Source organism: Coenobita brevimanus, chromosome 95, assembly GCF_032717465.1.
Source record: "Coenobita brevimanus isolate Jiangsu-jjx chromosome 95, ASM3271746v2, whole genome shotgun sequence".
Lineage (NCBI taxonomy): Eukaryota > Metazoa > Arthropoda > Malacostraca > Decapoda > Coenobitidae > Coenobita > Coenobita brevimanus.
In genome coordinates, this window is record NC_137048.1 from 26756133 (window position 1) to 26778361 (window position 22229).

A 22229-nucleotide genomic window follows, 5' to 3' on the forward strand; every position below is an offset into this window, starting at 1 on the left:
GGATCAACTAGATCAGGTTGTGGAACATGTACACCTTAGTAAGCTCAGAGTGCAGACGTCTTATTAGTAGTTATGGGAAAGATTTATGTGCTTTTTGAACACTTACAGTAGTAGCTCTGCGAAGATCTATGTCTAATTTATTTATTATTTGTTAATTAATTTATTTATTTATTCATTTGAGACAAATATCTCAACCTCATTAAATGCAAGTGTTAGGCTGTAAGCATAGTAAGAAATGGAAGTAATCCCTCCAGTATCCGGACGCCCATTTTCCGGACATCCCCAATAACCGGACATTTTCGTCCCGGGATCCAATATTCCCAAAATGGGCCAAAAACCGCAAAAAATTCGAAAAAATCTGACTTTTTTCCCACCCATAATTTGAAATTGCCACGTGGCGCTGAACAGCTGTTACACCATGGTCCCTTCACCCCTTCCTTCCAACCCCCTCCCCTGTCAGGGTTGCCATTTGGTATTTTTCATTACCAAATGTAGGCCAATTTGGTAATGAAAAATTCGTTTGGTAATGAATCAGAATAATACAATACCAAATGGATTTTTCACATGTATGAGGATACACAGGCTGGAGATGGTGGATTGTTTGCTCTCTTTGATTAATTTGGTAGCCATTATAGCGTGATAATAATCAACATGCTGTTAATTATAAGAAGAGTGATTACATGTATTTCCACTTGTGTATATAATTAGTGAAGAATAGATGCTAGCTTTACGAATTTGGTAATGAAAGTTAAAAATGGTAATGAAAAGTGAGGAGTTTGGTAATGTGGCCATTGCGATCTGGCAACTCTGTTACCCCGCCATCATCAACAATCACAGCCTAACTCCATCGAGAGCAGATGCTTATAGCAATGCAAGCCACAGGTGCTCTTTTTTTGTGAATAAACAGTGAATAAACTGCAATACCTCGCCACTAGAACACATGGGAATTTACAGTGTTGTGCAGTGTTAAGAAATTAGAATTTAGAGTGCAAAGGATTAACTGTGGACTGCAAACTGACAGTTCAAACCAGTCCAAGAGCCAGGGACTTGTTGTAAGTACCCAGAATGTTTAATATTGTATAAACTCACCTCTAAAACCTCATTTTATGGTTCTTTTGCATTTATTTCAGTCTTTTATGTCCCTTATTGGTGTGATTTGGGTCTTAAATAGGTGCTATGCGTGTCCAGAGGGAGTTGTATTGGTGTTTTTCTGAGTTAGGGTCCATAAGTACAAGTCCTGGAGGCTGGGGCCCAGTATCCGGACAGGATCACTCTCCGGACATGCCTTTGGCTCTTTTACTTCGGATATTGGAGGGATCACTGTATTTCACATCTGATGTATGTAAGTGATACTGTACAGTCATTACTCGTTTTACGATGGGGTTACGTCAGGTCATACCTTATCATATACCGATTTTATCGTAAATAGGGAAATTGAAACCCATTATAAAAAGGGGGTTACATCAACTCAACTTCCCAAAGTCACCTAACCAAGACTGAACCAAAAATAACAACCCACCTTCATTCCTTCCTGTGTTGGTCCAAGTTGTCCCCCCCGAGGCTGTGGGACAGCCTGTGCTTACAGGCATTAGTGGTCAGCCTCTGAGTCAGACAGGAACAGGTTAGGGGGAGGGGCATCCGGACCATACCTGCACCACCCTTAGCACTGGGGCCCATACCTGCACCAACCTTAGCACTGGGGCCCATACCTGCACCAACCATAGCACTGGGGCCTACACTGGCACTGACCTTACCATTGGGCACACAAATCCACAGTACTGTACGGTAATTCACCAAAAGAAACACTATCACACCAGTACTGGCAGAGTTACTCACATACAGTAAATCGTTGCAACAACACAACACAGTACAGTAATCACACTTGCGTAAAGTTGGCCTGGTGCTACATGATGTCTACTGTAGTATGATGTTTGGCTGAGAGATGATGATAACAGGGGGGCACACATCAACAAGTTGAAGAGACAAGGCTTTGAAGGGGTGGCGGGACCTGAACCATAACAGTGCGCTGCACGCCAGGGCAGCCATCTTGCCTGAAACAAGCGACGGTCACCTTGCGTGTGCCTGGCGCTTTCTGATGGCAAAATCTTTATAGCGGAAAATTTATCTTAAATCGGATTTTTGGGTGGAACTTTTCTATTATCGTTGTAGCGAATTATCATAAACCGAATCATCGTAAAATGAGTAATGACTGTATTGCTTTCATACAGTGAGCTAGGTGTTTTGGACATTGGTTCAGATTTTTTTTTTTTTTTTTTTTTTTTTTTTTTTTTTTTTTAATGAGTGAAAATGATTTACTGTAGAGAATAATAAAGTGATACAGTAAAAGTCCTCTATTTTGGCATCTGGCCTTACAGTCTTTTGTCGGTTTTGATAAATAGTCCCATTACAAAAGTTCTCTGCTTTTTCCCATCTGCTGAGCCGATCAGATATCCTCAGTGGGGTCATTGGCGCGACTTTGGTACCCGTGTGCCCATGGTTGCCAATTTGACACTGTTGGTGCTAGATCTAGCACTTTTCATAATAATTTAGTAACAGTAAATATTAGATTTTCTTCTATATTTAGTGCATTTTGAAGTCCAAGTTAGTGCGAAAAATTGAACAGTTCACCTATAGCTTAGTGTGTTTTAAAGTTTAGCTTAGCACTTTTGAAGATTTCTGCTTGCCAGCATTGTATGTGCCATCAGTCATCATGACACAAGAGTGTCTGGCTTTGTAAACGGGACCTTTCAAAAGTTTGGAAACTTTGTCGTGCTATTTTATGGTGTACATATGTATATACACCTAGGTCAAGGTAAGTTCATGTGTATTGTATCATTAAATACGTTAAATAGGTATGGTGGTACGGAGAGCTGCACAGTATGTAAGGGATGCAAATGGTGAGGTGAAAGAGAGAGAGATTGTTCAGGAGCTTGAGGGTGTGAAAGTAGATGTATGTGGATTAAATGAAACTAAATGGTGAGGTGAGAGTGTAAGAGAATGGGAGTATGGATGGGGTATATGCGCGGGAGTAGGTGAGAATGAGAGGGCAAAAGAAGGAGTGTGTATTGTTGTGAGTAACAGATGGAAGGAGAATATAAGAGAGTATGGATCAGGTGGCTCAAGGATTGTATGGGAAAGACTGAAAGTTGGAGTACAAATGTGGGCAATTGAATGCGTATATGCACCAACACAAGATCATGCAAGCAGAGTGAGAGAAGAGTTCTGGACAAATATAGAAGTGTGCATGGAAAAGTTTGAAAGGAATGAGAGAGTGTTTTTTATTGGAGATATGAATGGAAAAGTAGTGAATGTGAAGGTGGATGGAGTAGTTGGTGAGTGGGGTGTGCCTGCAGAGATGGATGAGAATGGCAGTGCTTTAGTGGACATTTGTGCGAGGAGGGGGTTGGTGATAGCCAATACCCTCTTCAGGCACAAAATGATCCACAGGTATACGTGGCGAGTGATGAGAAGGGTGGATGGTGAACTGAATGGATGGAAGGCAGTGATTGATTATGAATGTGATTTCACTCTCATCTTAAATGTCGGGACCAACTGCCTAGTCCCGGGCTCCTGCGCTTCTCATGGGGCAATGTAGGATTGGATGATGGATGGATGGATGGATGACAGGATGAGAAGGTGTATAATGGATGCAAGAGTATAAAGATGTTGGGGGAGTGGACTCTCTGACCACCACTTGGTGGTGGTCAGAATCAGTGTCCAAAGGAAATGGAGAAAGAGAAAAAGGGAAGGTCAGGAGGAAGTAGCTCATACAAGGAGGGTGGAAAGGTTACAAGACGATGAAAAATGGGCGGAATATAAGAGGGAAATGGAGGAGCGATTGGGTAAATATGGATTGGAACAGGTGGGGGATGTGGAAGGTGTGTGCGAGATATTCACAGAAGAAATCTGTGCAGCATGTAAGGTGGTGTGTGAGGTGAAGAGAAGATGAAAGGGGATGCAGGGAACAGCATGGTGGAATGAAGAGGTGAGAGAGGCTGTGGCACAATAATGAGTGGATGAGAAACGGGTGTGGAAAAAGTTGAGAGACAGAAGAGAGAGTTGTATGTAGAGAAGAAGAGAGATGTGAAAAGATTAGTAAGAGAGAGTAAGAAGAGAGTGGATGAGGAATTTGGAAGGATCTTGACTCTAAAGTGTAGGGAATGTAAGAAAATGTTCTGGAAAGAGGTAAAGAGGGTTAGACAAAGTGCCAAAGAAGTTAGTTGGGGAGTGAAAGATAAAAATGGTAGATTACTAGTGGAGAAGGGAGAAAAAATTAGTAGATGGAGAGAACACTTTTAACAAATTGTTGAACATAGAGAAGGAAAGTAATGCGAGTATAAGTGGCTGGGGAATGGCTGGGAGACAGAGGAATGTGAAAAGAGAGGTAGAAATCAGTAGGATGGAAGCTGTGGAAGCAGTGAAGAAAGTTGAAATGGGGAAAGCCCCAGGAATTGATGGAGTGTGTGGTGAAATGTTGAAGCATGAAGGAGAGATAGTAGTAAAATGAATGTGGAAGATGTGCAGATTGGCCTGGGAGGAAGGTAGAGTCCCAGATGATTGGAAGTCATGTATAATTATTCCCCTGTACAAAGGATAAGGGGAAAAAGAAGTATGTGGTAATCATGGGGCATTTGTCTTCTTAGTGTAATAGGAAAAGTATATGGTAGGATACTTACTGACAGAGTTAGGGAAATAACAGGGGAATTAGTTGAAGAAGAACTGGGAGGTTTTTGGAAGGGAAGAGGTTGTGTAGATCAGATATTCATTCTTAGATCTTTAGTGGAAAAGTTTCTAGAGAAGGGAAGGTTGTATGTGGCCTTCATGGATTTGGAGAAAGCATATGACTGGGTGGATAGACAAGGATTGTGGAAAGTATTAAGAATATATGGAGTAGATGGGAAATTGTTGAATGCCGTGATGAGTATGTATGAGGGTGCTAAGGCTGCAGTACGTGTGGATAGTGAACTGAGTGAATTTTTGTACTTGATGGTTGGATTGAAAAAGGGATGTGTCATGTCTCCATGGTTGTTCAGTCTGTATATGGTTGGGGTTATAAAAGAGATACAAGGTAGGGCAGTGAATGTTGGAGCGACCCTAATGAGAGAGGGCAGTGTTTGGAAGCTCACTGTACTGTTGTTTGCGGATGATACTGTGTTGTTAAGTGAAGATGAAAGGGAGCTGCAAGGCTTGGTGGATGAGTTTGCAAGAGTATGTAAGAAACAGTATCTAAAGTTGAATGTAGGGAGGAGTAAAGTTATGGTCTTCGAGAGAGGTGAAGTCAGTGAATGTACATTGAGGTTGGATGAGGAGGAAGTGGAAAATGTGAATGCGTTTAAGTACTGTACTTGGGTAGTGTGATGAGTAAGGATGGAAGTTTGGAGGGTGAAGTGCTTGAAAGGGTACAACAAGGAAGAAAGGTTGCTGGTTCCTTGAAAGCAGTGATAAAAAACTGGGAAGTGAGCATGGAAGTGAAAAAGTTACTACATGACAGTATTGTGATACCAGCTGTCAGGTATGGAAGTGAAACTTGGACCTTGTTGGACGAACAGAAATCAAGAGTGAGAGCTGTGGAAATGAGTTATTTGAGAGGAGCATGTGGAGTCACATGGAGAGACAGATTGACAAATGAGGAAGTGAAGGATCGTTGTGATGCAGATATGGATGTGATAGGAAGCATTAGGAGAAACACATTGAGGTGGTTTGGCCATGTGGAGAGGATGGAGAGTGAGAGACTAATGAGGAGAGTGTATGTGAGTAAGTTGGAGGGGGGGAGAGGGAGGGGGAGGCCAAGGATGAGATGAAGGGATGGAGTGGAGAGGTATATGAGAGAGGGGGGTGTGAGCTGGTAGCAGGGCAGTGAAATGGCTGGGGACAGGGCGACATGGAGGCGGTTTGTTTGTGGCCACCCCTTATGGGATTAAGACATCTGGCAACAGATAGGTAGATAGATAGATAAGTTGCTTTTTAAATATTTAGTGCTTAGGGTTGACCAGTAATACTTGCTAGACATTGTGATTTCATTGGGGTGACCAACCAAGGTTACTAGAAACTTTCTGGCTGGTTTTCCCAGTCATCCGGCAGTTTCTGCTCTTTCGGCACCTGCTTGGTCCCGAAGATGCCGAATGAGAGGACTTTTACTGTAGTTGTTAAAAGAGAAGATAATTCACACTACTGCGTAATGTTTATGTGGATGGACAAGCACTTAAACTGGTGGAAAAGTTTATTTTCCTTGACATAGCAATGGTATGGAGAGGGAAATATAAAAAGATGAAAATCAGAATGGATCAAGGAAGCAGATTCGCTGATGCTATGAGGGCTGTGGCACCAAACAGAAAATCAAGTTGTTGTTGTTGTTGATCAACTCCAGTTTGCCTGGCCGAGCAAACCCACGAACCGCAGGCAAGCAACTGCCCCTGCAGGGCTGTCCGATATGGCTAACTGTTGTTGCTTCGTGGTTGACAGTGCCTTGCAACAGTGAGGAATGGGGATAAGTTTGAAGGTTTTGTTCCTGGATGGATGGTGCATTTCTATCTCTCCACCCAGTTAACAGGGGCACAATAACAGGCTCTGCATAGTCCTGTTATCTGGTTACGTGGTTGTCACCCAGTGTTTTAAATAGCTTCCTAGATTACAGAAAACCATTAGCTTGTGTGGAGCTGCCTGAAATGGAAAAGAGGAGTAATAAAAAAGTGACAAGAATGAAAGGGAATAATAGAAAGAAAGGAGGGCAAGCACAGAGGTAGAGTAATAAAGGTGAAGGGAGACGTAGACTTCACTGCATCAAGTGAATGGATAATGGTTGCCACCACCTACCACCAAAAAATTGAGTAAAATGCAGAAGCTGCAAGAGGAGTGCATAAATGAACATGTCAGAACCCACTTCGTTGTATGGATATGTAAGGCATTAGTGTAGCATGAATAGAGAGAACACTGGAGATGGGACTACTTTGAAATACATGATATGAGGGCTGTTTTCACTAATTGGGATAAAATTACAGGGCAGTATTGTAGTTAGATATGTCATGGAGTGAGGTTAGGAAATCTGCTGACAAAAGAGTAGATGGTAATGTATGATCTTTTACAGAACGCAGATAAGACTAAGGTTGTAAAATGGTGTACCAGGAATATTGTTAAGTTTAGTGGTAGGAGGAGGTGTACAAGTCAAAGAAGATAGCTTGATATGAAATATGAAAGTGTGAGATGGCATGGAATGGATGGTGAGGAAACAGAAGAACTGACAAACGATAGCTGTAAATGATTATGTATGTAAGGAGTTCCACATGAACAGAATAACATTCCTTTTTTGATGTGACTGATGACAGAATGGCTTTTCTTCATTGGTGTAATGAAAGTAACTGAGATGATGGTGTGTGATAATGGTACTGTGTAGTCTTTGGGGTGGAACTGGAAGTTTTAGAAGCTTTTAATAATTAGTGAAGAACATTATATCACTTTTCATTAGGCATGCTGTTGATGCTATCTGTTGTTGTGCTCTTTTATTATTTCTTGATCCTAGCCACCTCATTAAATTCAATGAGTATTTGAGTTTTGGTGATACCTGTATTTTTGTTTTTGATGATGATGAAAATGCTTATGATGATGATGATGTTCATGATGATGATGATGATGATGTCACACCTTTGGAGCAATGCAAATTGAGTTACACACCCAGGCCTCTGTATTTATGATTAAACAGATGTCATGCTTACCAACTGTCTGTGTTTGGTGTATTTTTTTCTGAGGAAGATAGACCCTTCAGTCTCAGAAATATAATACATTTCTGTATTTTGGTTTTGCAGTCTTTCCAACAAACTTCCAAGTGTGATGGTCTTATAGTAAAGTCTCATGCTTCCTTATCGTGATACAATGCATTTTATATTTTTGTACTTTGTTACTTACCTTAGCAGCTCTTTCACCAGCATATTACATTACAAAATTCCTCTCTGTTGACTAAGTTCTTGTTCCACACTAATATTCACAGGCATTTTCATAAACATTCTATGTTCTCATACAGTACATTCCTTAATGTTCCTCATTATATATATATATATATATCTGACTGTTACAACCCTTTTGTGACATTAAGTAACCTTAGCAGCTCTTTCACCAGCATATTACATTACAAAATTCCTCTCTGTTGACTAAGTTCTTGTTCCACACTAATATTCACAGGCATTTTCATTAACATTCCATGTTCTCATACAGTACATTCCTTAATGTTCCTCATTATATATATACATATATATATATATATATATATATATATATATATATATATATATATATATATATATATATATATATCTGACTGTCACAACCATTTTGTGACATTAAATAACCTATTTAACTACAGTTTCCCTCCTAATCTGCTTATAACCCTTTCCTGTTTTCTTAATATTGACTTACCATGCATATTTACTTTTCAACAATCAGGAGTGGATAGCAGAAGTTAGTAACTGTGGAGTTCACTTCACACTGTGTGTCTTGCATCTGATTGCTTTAGCTTTTGCAGCAAAGCTTCATAATGTCTGTTCAGCAGTATGCTATATAATCAGGCAATGAAAGTGGAGATGAGTAAGACTTGCATTATGGTACTTGCTTGTACATTGGTGTGAGTGTATGCAGTACATTTTCTTGGCACTGGTTATTAATACAAGGAAGGTATTTGTTAAGCTTGCTACAGCACATGCTCATTGGAAATGACCAAGGTACTATTTATACTCAGTGTAATGCAGATGAACCTGACTTATTCAATACCACAGCACTGCACATTTATTTAACACAGTACCAGTTGCGTATGAAGCACACTGGGAGCACATTTCTTTGACTAAACTGCTATGTACAGAATGACCACCTCTGAATGTAGGGTGTTAAGATTTTTGTTTTCTCATAAGCAGTACAGTATTATGGTTTAAACATTTTATCAGCTGCTTATACTCCCAATATTTCAAGTTAATGATGAAAAAGTAGGAGTATAGGGTGAATTTTTAGAGACACAGCAATGAGATTATGCCATTTGATACAATGAATATTACTTGGAGAGAGCATACGTCTTTATCTCATATGAATGCAGTTGTCTTTTCTGATGCAACCCACTTACGGTATATAGATTACTAATGGTTAAGTCTGAGGGGCAAGTAAGGGGAGTTCCTATGATGGCCTCTGCTGCTTTACTAACAAACTTGTCCTCTCCTGCTTTCTTCCTTTTTCTGCCTCTGCTGCACCCACATAACCCACTCTGCTGACTCCTTGTTCAGCCCATGCAGAAAAAGGTTTATGTATTTCCAACACTTCCTTCAAAGGTATCAATACCCTATATTGTATGTAAAAACTACAGATATTACCAATTTGAATAAATAAATGAGTTCAGTAGTTCTTACCATAAATGCTTGACTTACAGTCATACAGTATTTAGATGTAAACAGATAGCAGTAGCAATACATTATTAATATGCTAAAAATTGGCAGTTTCTTAAGCATCATTATTGCATCCAGCACTGTTGGAGGGCAACATGCATTGGTACGCTCACCTCCAACTTATAGTCTTTGAATTTCAGCTGAATAAGACAAAGGATCATCGAAGCTTAGTAATTGAAGTGAATGTCACAGTTTATATAGCTACTATAATAGGCGCAACAGGATATGGAACACAGAAGAAAGGGGAATTTCTGAAGTTTGCATGGCAGTGACAAGCCATGTGAAGTTTACGTTATAGCAGTTTTGTGAAGGATATTTGATAGAGATGTTTCTTCTTCATCAGACCAAAGAACAGAAGCTGGGCAACTGGAGATTAGTGTGATGACAGCCTAAGTAAAGGTAGTGAGAAAGAATCCCTCTGTATGATATTATATGATGTGATGGATGATTATTACTTTTTCTTACTTTAGGATAGTGTGGAGTGCAGGTGAAAGATATTAGGAAGTGAGTGTGTCAGCTGATTTAATTATCATTGTGGTTTTGGAGTTAGACTAGTAGGAATTCTCATGTTTTAATTACTGTATTGTGACAGGATAACTGATTCAGTTTCATATTTTACAGTATTAATAGTCATTCTTCAATTCTTGGTGAAAGATTTTGATTATCATTGGAGAGTATAGTTAGTGACCTTGTTTCAGTTGAGAAAAGCTCATAGAGCTTGTGTCACAAGGGTTTACACATAGCATTGTATGCATAGTTTGCTGATGTTAGAAAGCAGTTGAAAGCCATTAATAGAGTATCTTTTCTGGCTTCTTAAATTTTATAATTTAGAAAGAAAAAAAGAAAAAAAGGTAGTGAATGCTAAGGTCCAGTAGATATTGTAGTACCTCATACAGTGTATAATACACTTAGTTGCTAAAAATGTTAGTTTTATTCTCATAGAATGTTTTCGTAGTTATGTGCTTGTGCAAAAATTTTTAGTACAGTATAGTCCCAGAGAGGTGTGTGCGGGTGTGCGTGTGTAGATAATGACTGTTTAGTGTAAGATGTATACTGTTCTGTATTGATGTTTTTTTTTTTACTAGTACCTATACATTTGTGGTTTCAGTACAATAACTGTTCTCCTTTGCTTAGTAAGAAATGGATACGTATGAGATAACTCATGCAGTTTTTGATAAATTTATGTAACTGTATGTAATACAAGTCATGGCACAAAATGTGTCAACTTTTGTGTGTGGGCTATACTGCCTTCACAGTCATAAAGTTATGTATTGAACTGCTTTGTGCTTGTCTGGTATTACATTGCAGTTTGATCTTACTATGTACTCTAGAGAACTTGACTACATTCCTATGCTAATCCCTGATCCTCACAAGCCCCGAACTTTACATTTTGACGTAAAACGGAGCAGGAGTGGAAGTTAGAGAATTATGCTCCATGACATAACACTGACCTCAGCCTTGTCTTGCCCTGTAAAGTTTGGCACGTGGCGCAGCTCACAGGTGCTATCCTAGGAAGACTACCCCCTCACCACCTGCATGAATGTATGTATTCCTCTGCTTCTGCTTATTGGTTTGGAGTCTCTGCTTTGCAACCCTTTGTCTAGCGGTATAATCTCTTATAACTAACCATTTCTAATAGTTCACAAGGTGTATGTATACCTTTACAGACAACAGAAATATTCCATGTTCCTATGATATGCTAGTAATATGTTAAGAATAAGCCTAATACTCCCAAAATGTGTTTTGTGTGGCAAGAACATACTGTGAATATATAGTAAGTCCTCTTTCTTTAGGTTTTGATAGAGATATAGTAGAAAAGGAATGGTCACATGGGCACTTGCCTTGACTGAGAATCACTGGTGGTAAATTGCCATGCTGATTTTGAGGGAATTTGCAGTCAGTTTTAATTATTTAAAGTTCAGCCAAGTCACAGAGTAAAGCCAAGTTTTATACCGTGTAAGCTCATCTATTTGATTCAGTGTTGAGACCAAGTCATACTTGCATAGTGCAACAACTCTGAATCCTCAGCTACATGAACATACAAGAACAGCACTGAAATGGATGAGCACATGTCAATTTATGTCATACAGTACTCTTAGACATACTGTACAGAAAAATAAACAAAAGGAGAAAGAAAGGAAGTGTTGATGAAGTGGTGATTTGCAGTGTGACCTGACTAGACCATGGTACAAGGCCTTCCTTGTTCATCAAACCTGCCAGCCGACCTTTGTTTTTCTGTAATTCCCTCTTATGACTTCATATTGCCTACCTCTCAATAACTAATTGGTTGTGTGAATTTATGTATTCTGAACTATTGACTATATCAATATTTAATTCCAAGGCAACATTTTAGAAGGTTTTATTGATGTCAGACAAGAGGCTTCAAAACTGTCTTTTTACAGTACTGCCTACAAAGTTTAGGACAGCGCATATTACCCCTGCCACTCTACACATTTTAAAGTAATGAATATATCCATATACAGAATGTGAATAATTCCTCCACAGCCAGAAAAATATCACAGGTGGAGCACCAGGGGACACCTTGAAAGCTGGTGTTGCAACACAAGATGAATAGGATCATAGTTCTCTATGTCTCAATGAGTTTGCCTCTGAATGGTGTTGGTGACCCAGGGCGGTAATTTTCAACTGGGATAAAACACCTGTGGGACCAGGCCTTAAGTTAGCATAATGTTGGATCAGTTGCAGTAGTAAGATCCAGATATGCAACAGTGGTAAACATTGATGAATTACGTCATTTTATTTCATGCTAATATGTTCCATGTAGCATTTTAATGCATAAAACATACACTTTCATTATGCAATATTTACAGAGTATGGCTGAGGTACTGAAAGTAAAAGATACGGTATTTGGTAATACTGTATTGCATAGTACATAGTCAGGCCTCTATATTCACAAGGGATGTGTTACAGTCTTTCCCACGTGTGGTGAAACTCAACAAATACAGCAATTGGCACCCCCTAGAAATAACCCATACAGTCTAAATTTCAGTATGTGGCTCCCTAAACCCCCTTGTAGTGCCCCAAAACGGTTTTAGAATATATGTGCTTAAATAATATTTTGAAATAATTAACACCAGTATGTTAATAATTGGAAAATATATTTTATGCAGTTGTATTTTTTCATAATTATTAACATGTTAATAACCAAAACTGCAAATGGCAAGCCTGTTAATATAGAGGACTGACTGTGCAATAATAATGAGAATTTGTGTGTACAGCAAACATGATTATACAGTGCTCTGACTTTTCTGCAGTACCTCATAGGCATGCTTAATGCTTAACTTTTCTGAATTACAACCTTTTAGACTGGAAGAATGAAGTGCCACAACACAAGAGAGCCTGAACAAAGTGGACTTACTACAAGTAAACAGAACCAATGGCCTCTTGGGTATAATGCCTCAAATGCCACTTATCCCACATGCCATACCAAGAATAGACTCCCAGGAACTTGATTTGCTTGGCAGAGAAAAACATTTTTGAAGAAATACTTTGATGAGACATCACTTACCACATGGACCTACTCAGAGGATGATGTGTGAATACAGCAAAGCTTCATTCTGCTAGCACTGCATGCAGATCATTTGTAATTTACAAAGCCATCTTTGTACAACTGCAGCATCTGTCTGCCATTGTTTGTGGCTGTCCCTGTGTTTTTTAGCATTGTGGTATTGATTGTTTTGTGGAATTGCCCACGTGAAACTTCGGAGCTTCTTTTATAGGTTAAAGCATTTTTATGGTTAGTTTAACTTGTTTCTGGGACAGCCTGCCAGCACTTTTGCTTACAATCCCATGGAGTTGCTTTTCTTGTCCTTCTTCTCATGTGCAAGCTTTCTTCCTTGTTGTTTTCTTTTGCTCTATTCCTGGATTTTTTTTTTTTTCATTCCAGGTTTTTCTTGCATTGTTCCTATGAGAGTAAAGTTGTATACGCTTTCCTAGGGCTTTGGTCTGCCCTGAGGAATTTCTTCTTACCTGTGTCAGCTGGGGAAACAGGCATGTTTGTTTCCAATGTTTTGGTAATCTTTTGGATGCTGGTTGAAGTGTTGCCCCATGTGGCTTATCTTTGTCTTGGCCTCCTTGACAGTCAACTATGAGACTCCCTTGGTGTTCCTCAGTAGTCACAGCTGAATGTGGGACATAGCAAGCAAGATGTGGGACTCTCACAGACCAGTTCCTTTCTGCTTCATCATGTTAGGTCGTCCTTGGTGTCTCTGGCCACTTCCTGACATGACCCTGGTCTAAAGGGGAACTATCATTTTGGTCCTTTCCTCCTTTCACAGGCATCACATCCATTCTAAGTGGGTCATATTTGATATACTGTAGGACCCTGCTGCCTCACCTGCATTAATTGTATCTTATGTGTGACATGCAGCTCTATATACGGCATGCCAGTGGATCAAAGACTGGTCACCCCTGTATTGTACTGATGCCTCACTATTGGCGGAAGTCAGTGTGATGTGTCATGTAACAATTCAGTCGGATGTCACCTGTAAGAACAAAAATACTTTATGGAGCACTATTACCTATTATTATATATATATACACAGGAAAAAGCTTGATTAACCGGAATGCATGGGAATTCTTCCATTCCGGATATGGAATTTTCTGGATAATCGAATGTTACTCTTTGAAATTTTCTGGGAGGTCAAACAAGTGAAGTACTACCAAACTTGGGACTTTATTTCATAAAGTGCATTATTCAGTATTAGTGAGTGGTAGGTGGTGGCGACTATCATCCACTCACTTGATGAAGTGCTGCCTACTTATTCCTTAGCCTTTATCATTCTTTTTCTGTTCCTGCCCTCCTCTCTTCCTATTTCTCCCATCTTTCCTATAGCTTCTTATTGCTTTTCATTATTTACAGGTGGATTTACATTGAGTGACAAGCCAAATGGTTTCCTGTAAGCCAAGAAACCATTTACAACGCTGGGTGGTAACCATTTAACCAAACAATACATGCTTCCTACGTGTCAGCAAGTGGGTTGGTGGAGGGTTAGTGCTCCTCCCCGCAAAACAAATAACTCAAAGTCAAATGGCCACCCCTTATGGGATAATGGTGTCTGGCAATAGATAGATAGATAGATAGATACAGTGCAGGTAAGATACAGTACAGGTACACTCACGCTCACTAATATCTGCCCAGGGGTGCCCCCTTCCTACCTCAGAATACCCAGGGAAGAGAGGAGGGGGAGACAAAACGAGCTCCACCCACAACTACCCCAGCTTCCGACCATCCCCCATACCCCTACCCAACCCCCCACCCCATCCCCGTCATTCTTAACTAGCAGTTACATCTCAAGCTGATTTCATACGTAACGTTCTTGGGCCCACTACTATTACAAACAAAGAACATTAGGATATTGTTAAAAGAATAGAACTATCAACATGTTGCAGCAAGAAATTAATGCATTATGATGTTGACAGTAAAACAAAAACGTTAACAGCGGTCACCTCAGGCCATCTGTGTTGGGTGCACTGCTTTGTGCACACACACACACACACACACACACACACACACACACACACACACACACACACACACACACACACACACACACACACACACACACACACACACACACTGAAAAACACAGACATAGACACATCCAAACACGCAGGCACAGACATAGACACATGCAAACACCCAATGCATGAGGCCTGGGATGGCCGTTGTTAACGTTTTTGTTTTATTTTCAACGTTATAATGCATTAATTTCTTGCTGCAGCATGTCCATAGTCATATTATATACTTTTTACATATCCTAGTGTTTTATATTTGTGTATTAGTAATGTGACTATGAGTGTAGAGTATGAGGTTAGCTTGAGGTGTAACTGCCAGTTAAGAATGAGAAGTGGGTGGCTGGGAGGGGTAGGGGTATGGGGGAGGGGACTGAACACAAACCAGCAAACATTACCAAAAATTATTTAAAGAAAAATTTAGCATATGGTACAGGCCAAAGTAATTTTGAAAACTTAGCTGTGTACACTACTTTATCCTGTACTGTACAGAATCTAGAATTATAGGGGGGCGACTGGTATCTGGAATATTCAACCCCATGCCGGATTGAATTTGCATACCGGTTATGAGGATGTGCCGATGCATCGGATACCGGTTGATCGAGCTTTTACTGTATATATATATATATATATATATACTGTATATATATATATATCAAATGTCAGGACCAACTTGCTTAGCCTGGGCTCCTATGCTCCTCATGGGGTAACACTGGATCAGGTGACAAATGAATGAATATATATACGTATATATATACTGATCAGCTAGTCAGGTCAGGTGCGGGTAAGGGGATGGGTCTGTTATGATGTGGCAGGGGTAAACCAGTTCTGCTGTCGGGCCCTGCTGCGGATGTCACTGATTGCATTGCCCAGTTGACCCTTGTGCGGTGTGGTGCGGTGAGGATCTGTCCGTTCTCCCCTTTGGGGCTAAGATGCGAATGAATGTGTTTGAATGGATGAGTAAATGGAGAGTGAGTCATCCTGTCTCGGCTACCTCCCTTTCCTTGGGGGAAGCAGCCTAGGTATATAGATAGATAGATAGATATATATACTTTATATATATATAATATATACAGTAACCTCTCAACTACCGCGAATTTAAAAAACGCGTTTTCATTTTAACACGAGCAAATATTTAAGGAGATATATTTGACTAACAATGGTTTCTCGATTTAACGCGGCTTTACACGAACGTGATGGTTTCAAATTAGCCGTGCGTGCCTTGGACAGTCCCGAGCTGATAGACCGTGTGTGGCTGTTTATGCAATCAATTTTTTATTTGCTTATTGCTTAAACTAGTTTTATTCAAACTATAATATTAGAAAATGAAGTTTGGCCCCATTCTGAGCTATTTGGCTCATTTTCGGACAAAATTGGGCAGGAAAGTGATGGCAGATCTAAATTGTTACAACTTGATGCTGCAGAACAGAAAGAAGAAAACCACTCAGACCAAGATAGAACAGTTCTTTATGAAGAAGACTGAAAACTTAAGGAAGTTATCTTTATCACCAGTAGCATAGGAGTCAGAGTCAGAGGAAGAGGAAGGAGAGCAGAGCCAGGAGGGAGGGACAGCAGAGCGAGGAGGGACAACAGATTTAGGGTGGGGAGTGGCAGGAGGTGGGGGAGGTGAGGAGGGACAGCAGCAGATGACCAGTGATGCATAGATGAAGTGAGGCTGTGTGTTGTTATTGTTTGTGACCTACTTAATGTAATGAAAATGTTGCTTTTATTGTAGTGTTTTTATGACCTACTAATGTATTAATAATGTTGATGAACTTTCACAGTGCCGTGAATGAAGCCGAATGGAAAGAAAATCCAAGTAAAAAATGAAAACACTATGTATTTCGGGAGAAGTAAACAACGCTTCGGCCCAACTAGGGCTCAAATGTTGTTTATTTCTCCCCAAATATACTGTTTTTGTTTTTTATGTGTATTTTCTTTCAAATTAATATTGTTGCTTTTAAGTTTAGAGTAGCATAACTCCCCAAATGGGTAGACTTTCCCAGAGTCCAGGAACGTAACCCCCAATATTACCATTGTTTCTTATGGGAAAATTATGTTTAAATAACGCGTTTTTAACTAATGCTACCTCTCCAGGAACCCAACCCTAGCGTTATTTGAGATGTTACTGTATATATATATATATATATATATATATATATATATATATATATAGTACATCCCCACAGTATGCGAGTTCCGTGTACGCGATCCCCCTTGTATGCGAGGACCTTTTTTTTTTTTTTTTTAAATGCAAATTCAACTCCTTGTAAGCGAGACGGGCAGCAAAGAGCATCCCAAATCCGGGGTTACCCCGAGTACGCGACATTGTCCCCCCAAGAAGCGATAATGAGTAGAGGTGACCAGCCATATTCTTGTTGGTTTAATTAAGCCATATCCTTGTTGATTTACCTAGTTAAGCCATAATCTTGTTGGTTTACTGTATCTTAGGTAATATGTCTTAGATAGTTTCCCTGTGTAGTACAGTAACCCCTCAAATATCTGAACGCCCAATATCCGAACATCCCCACAAACCGGACATAATCCTCCTGAGATCCAATATTCCCAAAATGGTCCAAAAACTGCAAAAAATTCGAAAAAAACAAAAACAAATTTTTCCCGCCCGTAATTTGAACTTGGCGCGCGGGGCGCGGGACAGCTTTGTTGGGTTTCAGGACAATTCACCATCAAGTCAATTCGCAGTCACAACAATAACAAGACAATTCGCCGTCAGGACTTTTCGCCGTCAGGACGATTCCGCATCATTTATTTACATACTGTAATAGTCTTTTAAATATACCAGTTTTTAAAAGGGGGGGTGGTTTATTGTTTTTATAATAAATGTAGTGACATCTATTGAGGCTTAGCCATATCTTTCCCCACGGTTTGCGTCCACTATGGCCGATCAGAATAACACGTTGGATATTGTCATTTGAGATGAATATATACTTGTACCTCTTCAGAGTCGTTTTAAAATATACCCAGGATGTTGTAGTACCAATGAAAATTAATGAAGACAGCTACGGGTGACGCTAGAATATAATTCAAAGTCGACTACAGCGAAGTAGAAACACGTTAATTATTGGCTAAAAGTGCAACTTATAAATGATATCCAAAGCCTACGCTATTGAATGAACATAGACTTTGATAGATTTCCTGAAAATTAGTTATTAAAATATTAATTATTCAAAAATAAGTATATTTGTAGAATGACGGGGAATCATCCAGGGTGCGAATTGTCCTGACAGGGAATCGTCCATGTTTTGATGAAGAATTGTCTGAGGGCGAATTGACTTGACGGCAAATTATCTTGGAACCGTGACTGTGGCGCGTCATTCCTCCGACGTCCGATAGAGCGCTCGTGCATCCTCCCCACTTTCCGCCTGTCTCTCGTCACGAGTGCACGCTCGTCGTCATGGCTGCCCACGTGCTCGCTTTTGTGGTGGTGCCTTACCTGCTGCAGGCACTCTTGCTGCTCTCGTGCCTCTTATTAGTGTGTTTGATGATGGCCCCGCCGCCTGAGAAGAGGAAGAGAGTGGTGTTGACTCTGGAGAAGAAACGGGAGATACTGGAGAAAGTAGATGCAGGGTGGTCTTCTTCCCCCATCCTCTGCGAGTTCAACCTGGCCCGATCTACTTTGTTCGATATCAAGAGATCCCGAGACAAACTCATGCAGTACACGGCTGACTTCTCGTCGAGAAGCAAACGCAACATGGAGAGGAAGGTGATGTTTACTCCCAAGTTTGCTGAAGTTGACCGCTCCACGTTGATTTGGTATCGACAGCAACGTGCTGCTGGTGTGATGGTACGTGGTACGGAGCTGAAGGCTGCTGCTGAGAAGTTCGCCAGGCTTCACGACGCCCTAGACTTCAAGGCATCCGAGGGTTGGCTCTTCACGTTCAAGTTGCGACATGGCCTTACCAACCGTAAAGCTCATGGCGAAGCATTGGACGCTAACAAGGATGGAGTTGACGAGTTTCGGCACAAGGTGAAGGGCTTGATCGACAGGGAGGGCCTCACTCTCGGTCAAGTCTACAATGCTGACAAAACTGGTTTATTCTATCGCTCTTTGCCAACGAACACTAGCCGAGGAGACGGAGAAGTATGTACCTGGCCGCAAGCTCTGCAAGCAGCGGATGTCTGCTTTGTGTTGTGCCAATGCTAACGGCATGCACTGGCTTAAGCCTGTTATTGTTGGCCGTGCAAAGCAGCCTCGGTGTCTTCGTGGGGTGATGGATGTCCTTCCTGTCGTCTGGTACCATTCTTTGAAGGCTTGGTTTACAGCCCAGATCTTCAAAGACTGGTTCCACCGCCACTTCGTCAAGGATGTCATACATTACCAGACGAAGACACTGGGAATCCCGCACGACCAGGTAAAGGCCCTTCTTCTCCTCGACAAAGCACCTGCCCACCCGTGCGACAAGGACTTGGTGGCTGAGAATGGCCGGATTAGATGCATGTTTCTGCCACCTAATACGACTGCTCTCATCCAACCAATGGACCAAGGAGTGATTGTGGCAACAAAGGCCTATACCAAAGGAAGTTCCTGGACGAGGTGATGGTTGTTCTTGAGGAAGAGGACGAGCGCAGGGAGGGACGGGACACGTGAGGCCAGCGGACTTTGGAAAACCTTCGCTGCTACATCAAGTCTGCAATCTACAACTGGGCCAGTGCATGGAAGGAAGTCCCTGTCAAGACTAAAAAATGGTTGGTCTCGTCTGCTTCTTGGAACGGATGTGGAGTACGATTTCCTAGGTTTTGACGTGGATGACTTCCATGCACGTCTACTTATGCATGGCGACGATGTTGATGTGGACGATGTGCGTGAGTGGTTGGATGACGACGAGGGCGATCCTGGGTATCAGACATTGTCTGATATCGAGATCGCATCTTCAGTTGCAGGTGTCAGTACCCAGCTTGAAGATTCCGACGAGGACGGCGACGATGATGCGGACTCCTCTCAGCATAACACTACTCCAGCCATCCCCAAGCTGAGCGCACTCCGGGAACACCTAGAGTTCATTCTGGACTACCTGGAGCACTCGAACTGCAACAGGGAGATGGGGCCCTTGGGACTTGTGGAGGAAGTGCGTGCTTTCAGGCAGCGCATCATCAATCGTCAGTATCGTTGTTCCTTGCGTCAATCAACGATTGACAGTTTTTTCAGGCCCGTGACCCCCGCTGTGCCCAGCCCTGGCTCCACTCCGTTGCCTCCCCAAGACAGGCCATCATGCTCCGAGCCATAGCCCAGCACATCATCCACGGTGGAGTCACCTCTTGACATGAGTTTGCGTCTATCTTCAGAGTCGTCTGCAGTGGGTACGCCATCACCACGACCCAGCGATGCACCCCTAGATCACCTGCCAGTGATACTGTAGGACTCTGACAGTGATTAAACAGCAAGAACTTCTCCACTAGACCACACGGGAATTTACAGTGTTGTGCAGTGAAAAAAACAGTGCATTGTGTTAAGGATTTACAGTTGTGAATGAAAAGACAATTTTTGAACTAAATTTAACGTAAATAGACTTGTTTGTTTTTGCTTTAGAAAATGTTTAGAAGAGTGGGAAAAGTTAAAGTGCAGAGTGCAACACTTAGTAAGTTACAATGGAGCATAAGTTAGACAAGATTGGGCACTGTGAAGAGAACGGACTTCTGAGTGCGATTGACTAAGTTCGGTGCAAGACTTCATGTACAGTGTACTGCAAGTGCTTCAGGAACTCCTTCTTACTGTCAGAGTCTGAGAGGAGATGGGTTATTCATCGAGATGGCCAGGGACTTGCTGTAAGTACCCAGAATGTTTCATATTGTACTGTATTTTCCATACTGTACTTACCTCTAACACCTCATTTCACTCTTTTATGTCCCTTATTGGTGTGAATAGGGTCTTAGGTGGTATGCATGTGCAGTAGAGAGGTATTTGTCTGAGTTAGGTTAGGTTAGGGTCCATAATTACCAGTCCAGGAGCCAGGAACTTGTTGTAAGTACCCAGAATGTTTAATATTGTATAAACTCACCTCTAAAACCTCATTTTATGGTTCTTTTGCATTTATTTCAGTCTTTTATGTCCCTTATTGGTGTGATTTGGGTCTTAAATAGGTGCTGTGCCTGTCCAGAGGGAGTTGTATAGGTGTTTTTCTGAGTTAGGGTGCATAAGTACAAATCCAGGAGGCTGGGGCCCACTGTCTGGACAGGACCACTTTCCAGACATGCCTTTGGCTTTGTTACATCAGATAGTGGAGGGATTACTGTGTGTATATATATATATATATATATATATATATATATATATAAATAACTCACATATATCATGGGTTTGTTAGCCTCGGTTTTTTGATTCACCGTACCTTTCCAGCCAAACCATGATCATTTCGTATGTCACGGTAACAAGTTTTATCAGTTTGATAGCTGCAGTCGCTGTCCCAAGTGACTCGTTTAAGAGGAGTTTTCCAGGTCACGGCATCGTTTACACTAGTCGCAGCTGGAAGCCAATCATATTTAAGCATGACAGGCCAATCACAGTGCTTCCCACCCATACCTAGTGGGAAGCAGGCGCACTAGTCCTTTCTGTTGACCCTGCTACTACCACACTCGCCTCGTGCTGAGAGGCCATAGTGTGCCTCGGGCCTCAGAACACCTCCCCCTCCTCCGTCCACTTAAGCATTGTTGTCAGTCGGAGTCGGGTAAAAACCTTACAGTATTGTTCATTCCCATTAATTACATGCATTACCTTCTGTTTTGAAAGGGTGTTAGTATTTGCTGGTGACTAGTTGGGTGTAAGTATGGTGGTAGGGGGCAACTTTGCTGAGAGGTTAGACTTATAAGTAATTTTCCTCCTAAGTTATTTATCATTTGCAGAATTTCGGAATTTCTAAGTCACATTAGGTATTAAGACTGAAATAACTGTGAATTACCTGAATTCACTGTACACAATATATATATATATATATATATATATATATATATATATATATATATATACAATACTCAATCTTCGTAAATCGCGGCAATTTGGGTCTGGACCACTGCCGCGATTTACAAATTCCGTGGTTTATAAGTAAAAACTCTTATGTGTAAAATGAATTTGGACTTTGGCCAACCACCCCCCACAGCACCCTACCTACACCTATCTAGGCACCATCAAACACAAACATACAAATTTAGGAATATTCAGTGCATGTATTTAATAGAAATAAGCAATGTTTAGGGATCTCACCTTAATCCTATGACGAAATTGCTTAAGTGAATGGAGTGGGATGGTGTTGGGAATAACTTAGA

General features: G+C 41.0%; 1 protein-coding gene across 1 annotated transcript in view; it reads left to right on the plus strand.

Moving 5' to 3' along the window:
* LOC145413262 (uncharacterized) overlaps nt 1-22229 on the plus strand; it is a 142891-nt gene that overhangs the window by 85729 nt on the left and 34933 nt on the right. The window contains exon 15 of the mRNA XM_080282991.1: nt 9258-9302. Within this exon, the coding sequence (XP_080139117.1) occupies nt 9258-9302 (45 nt within the window). The remainder of the gene's footprint in view (nt 1-9257; nt 9303-22229) is intronic.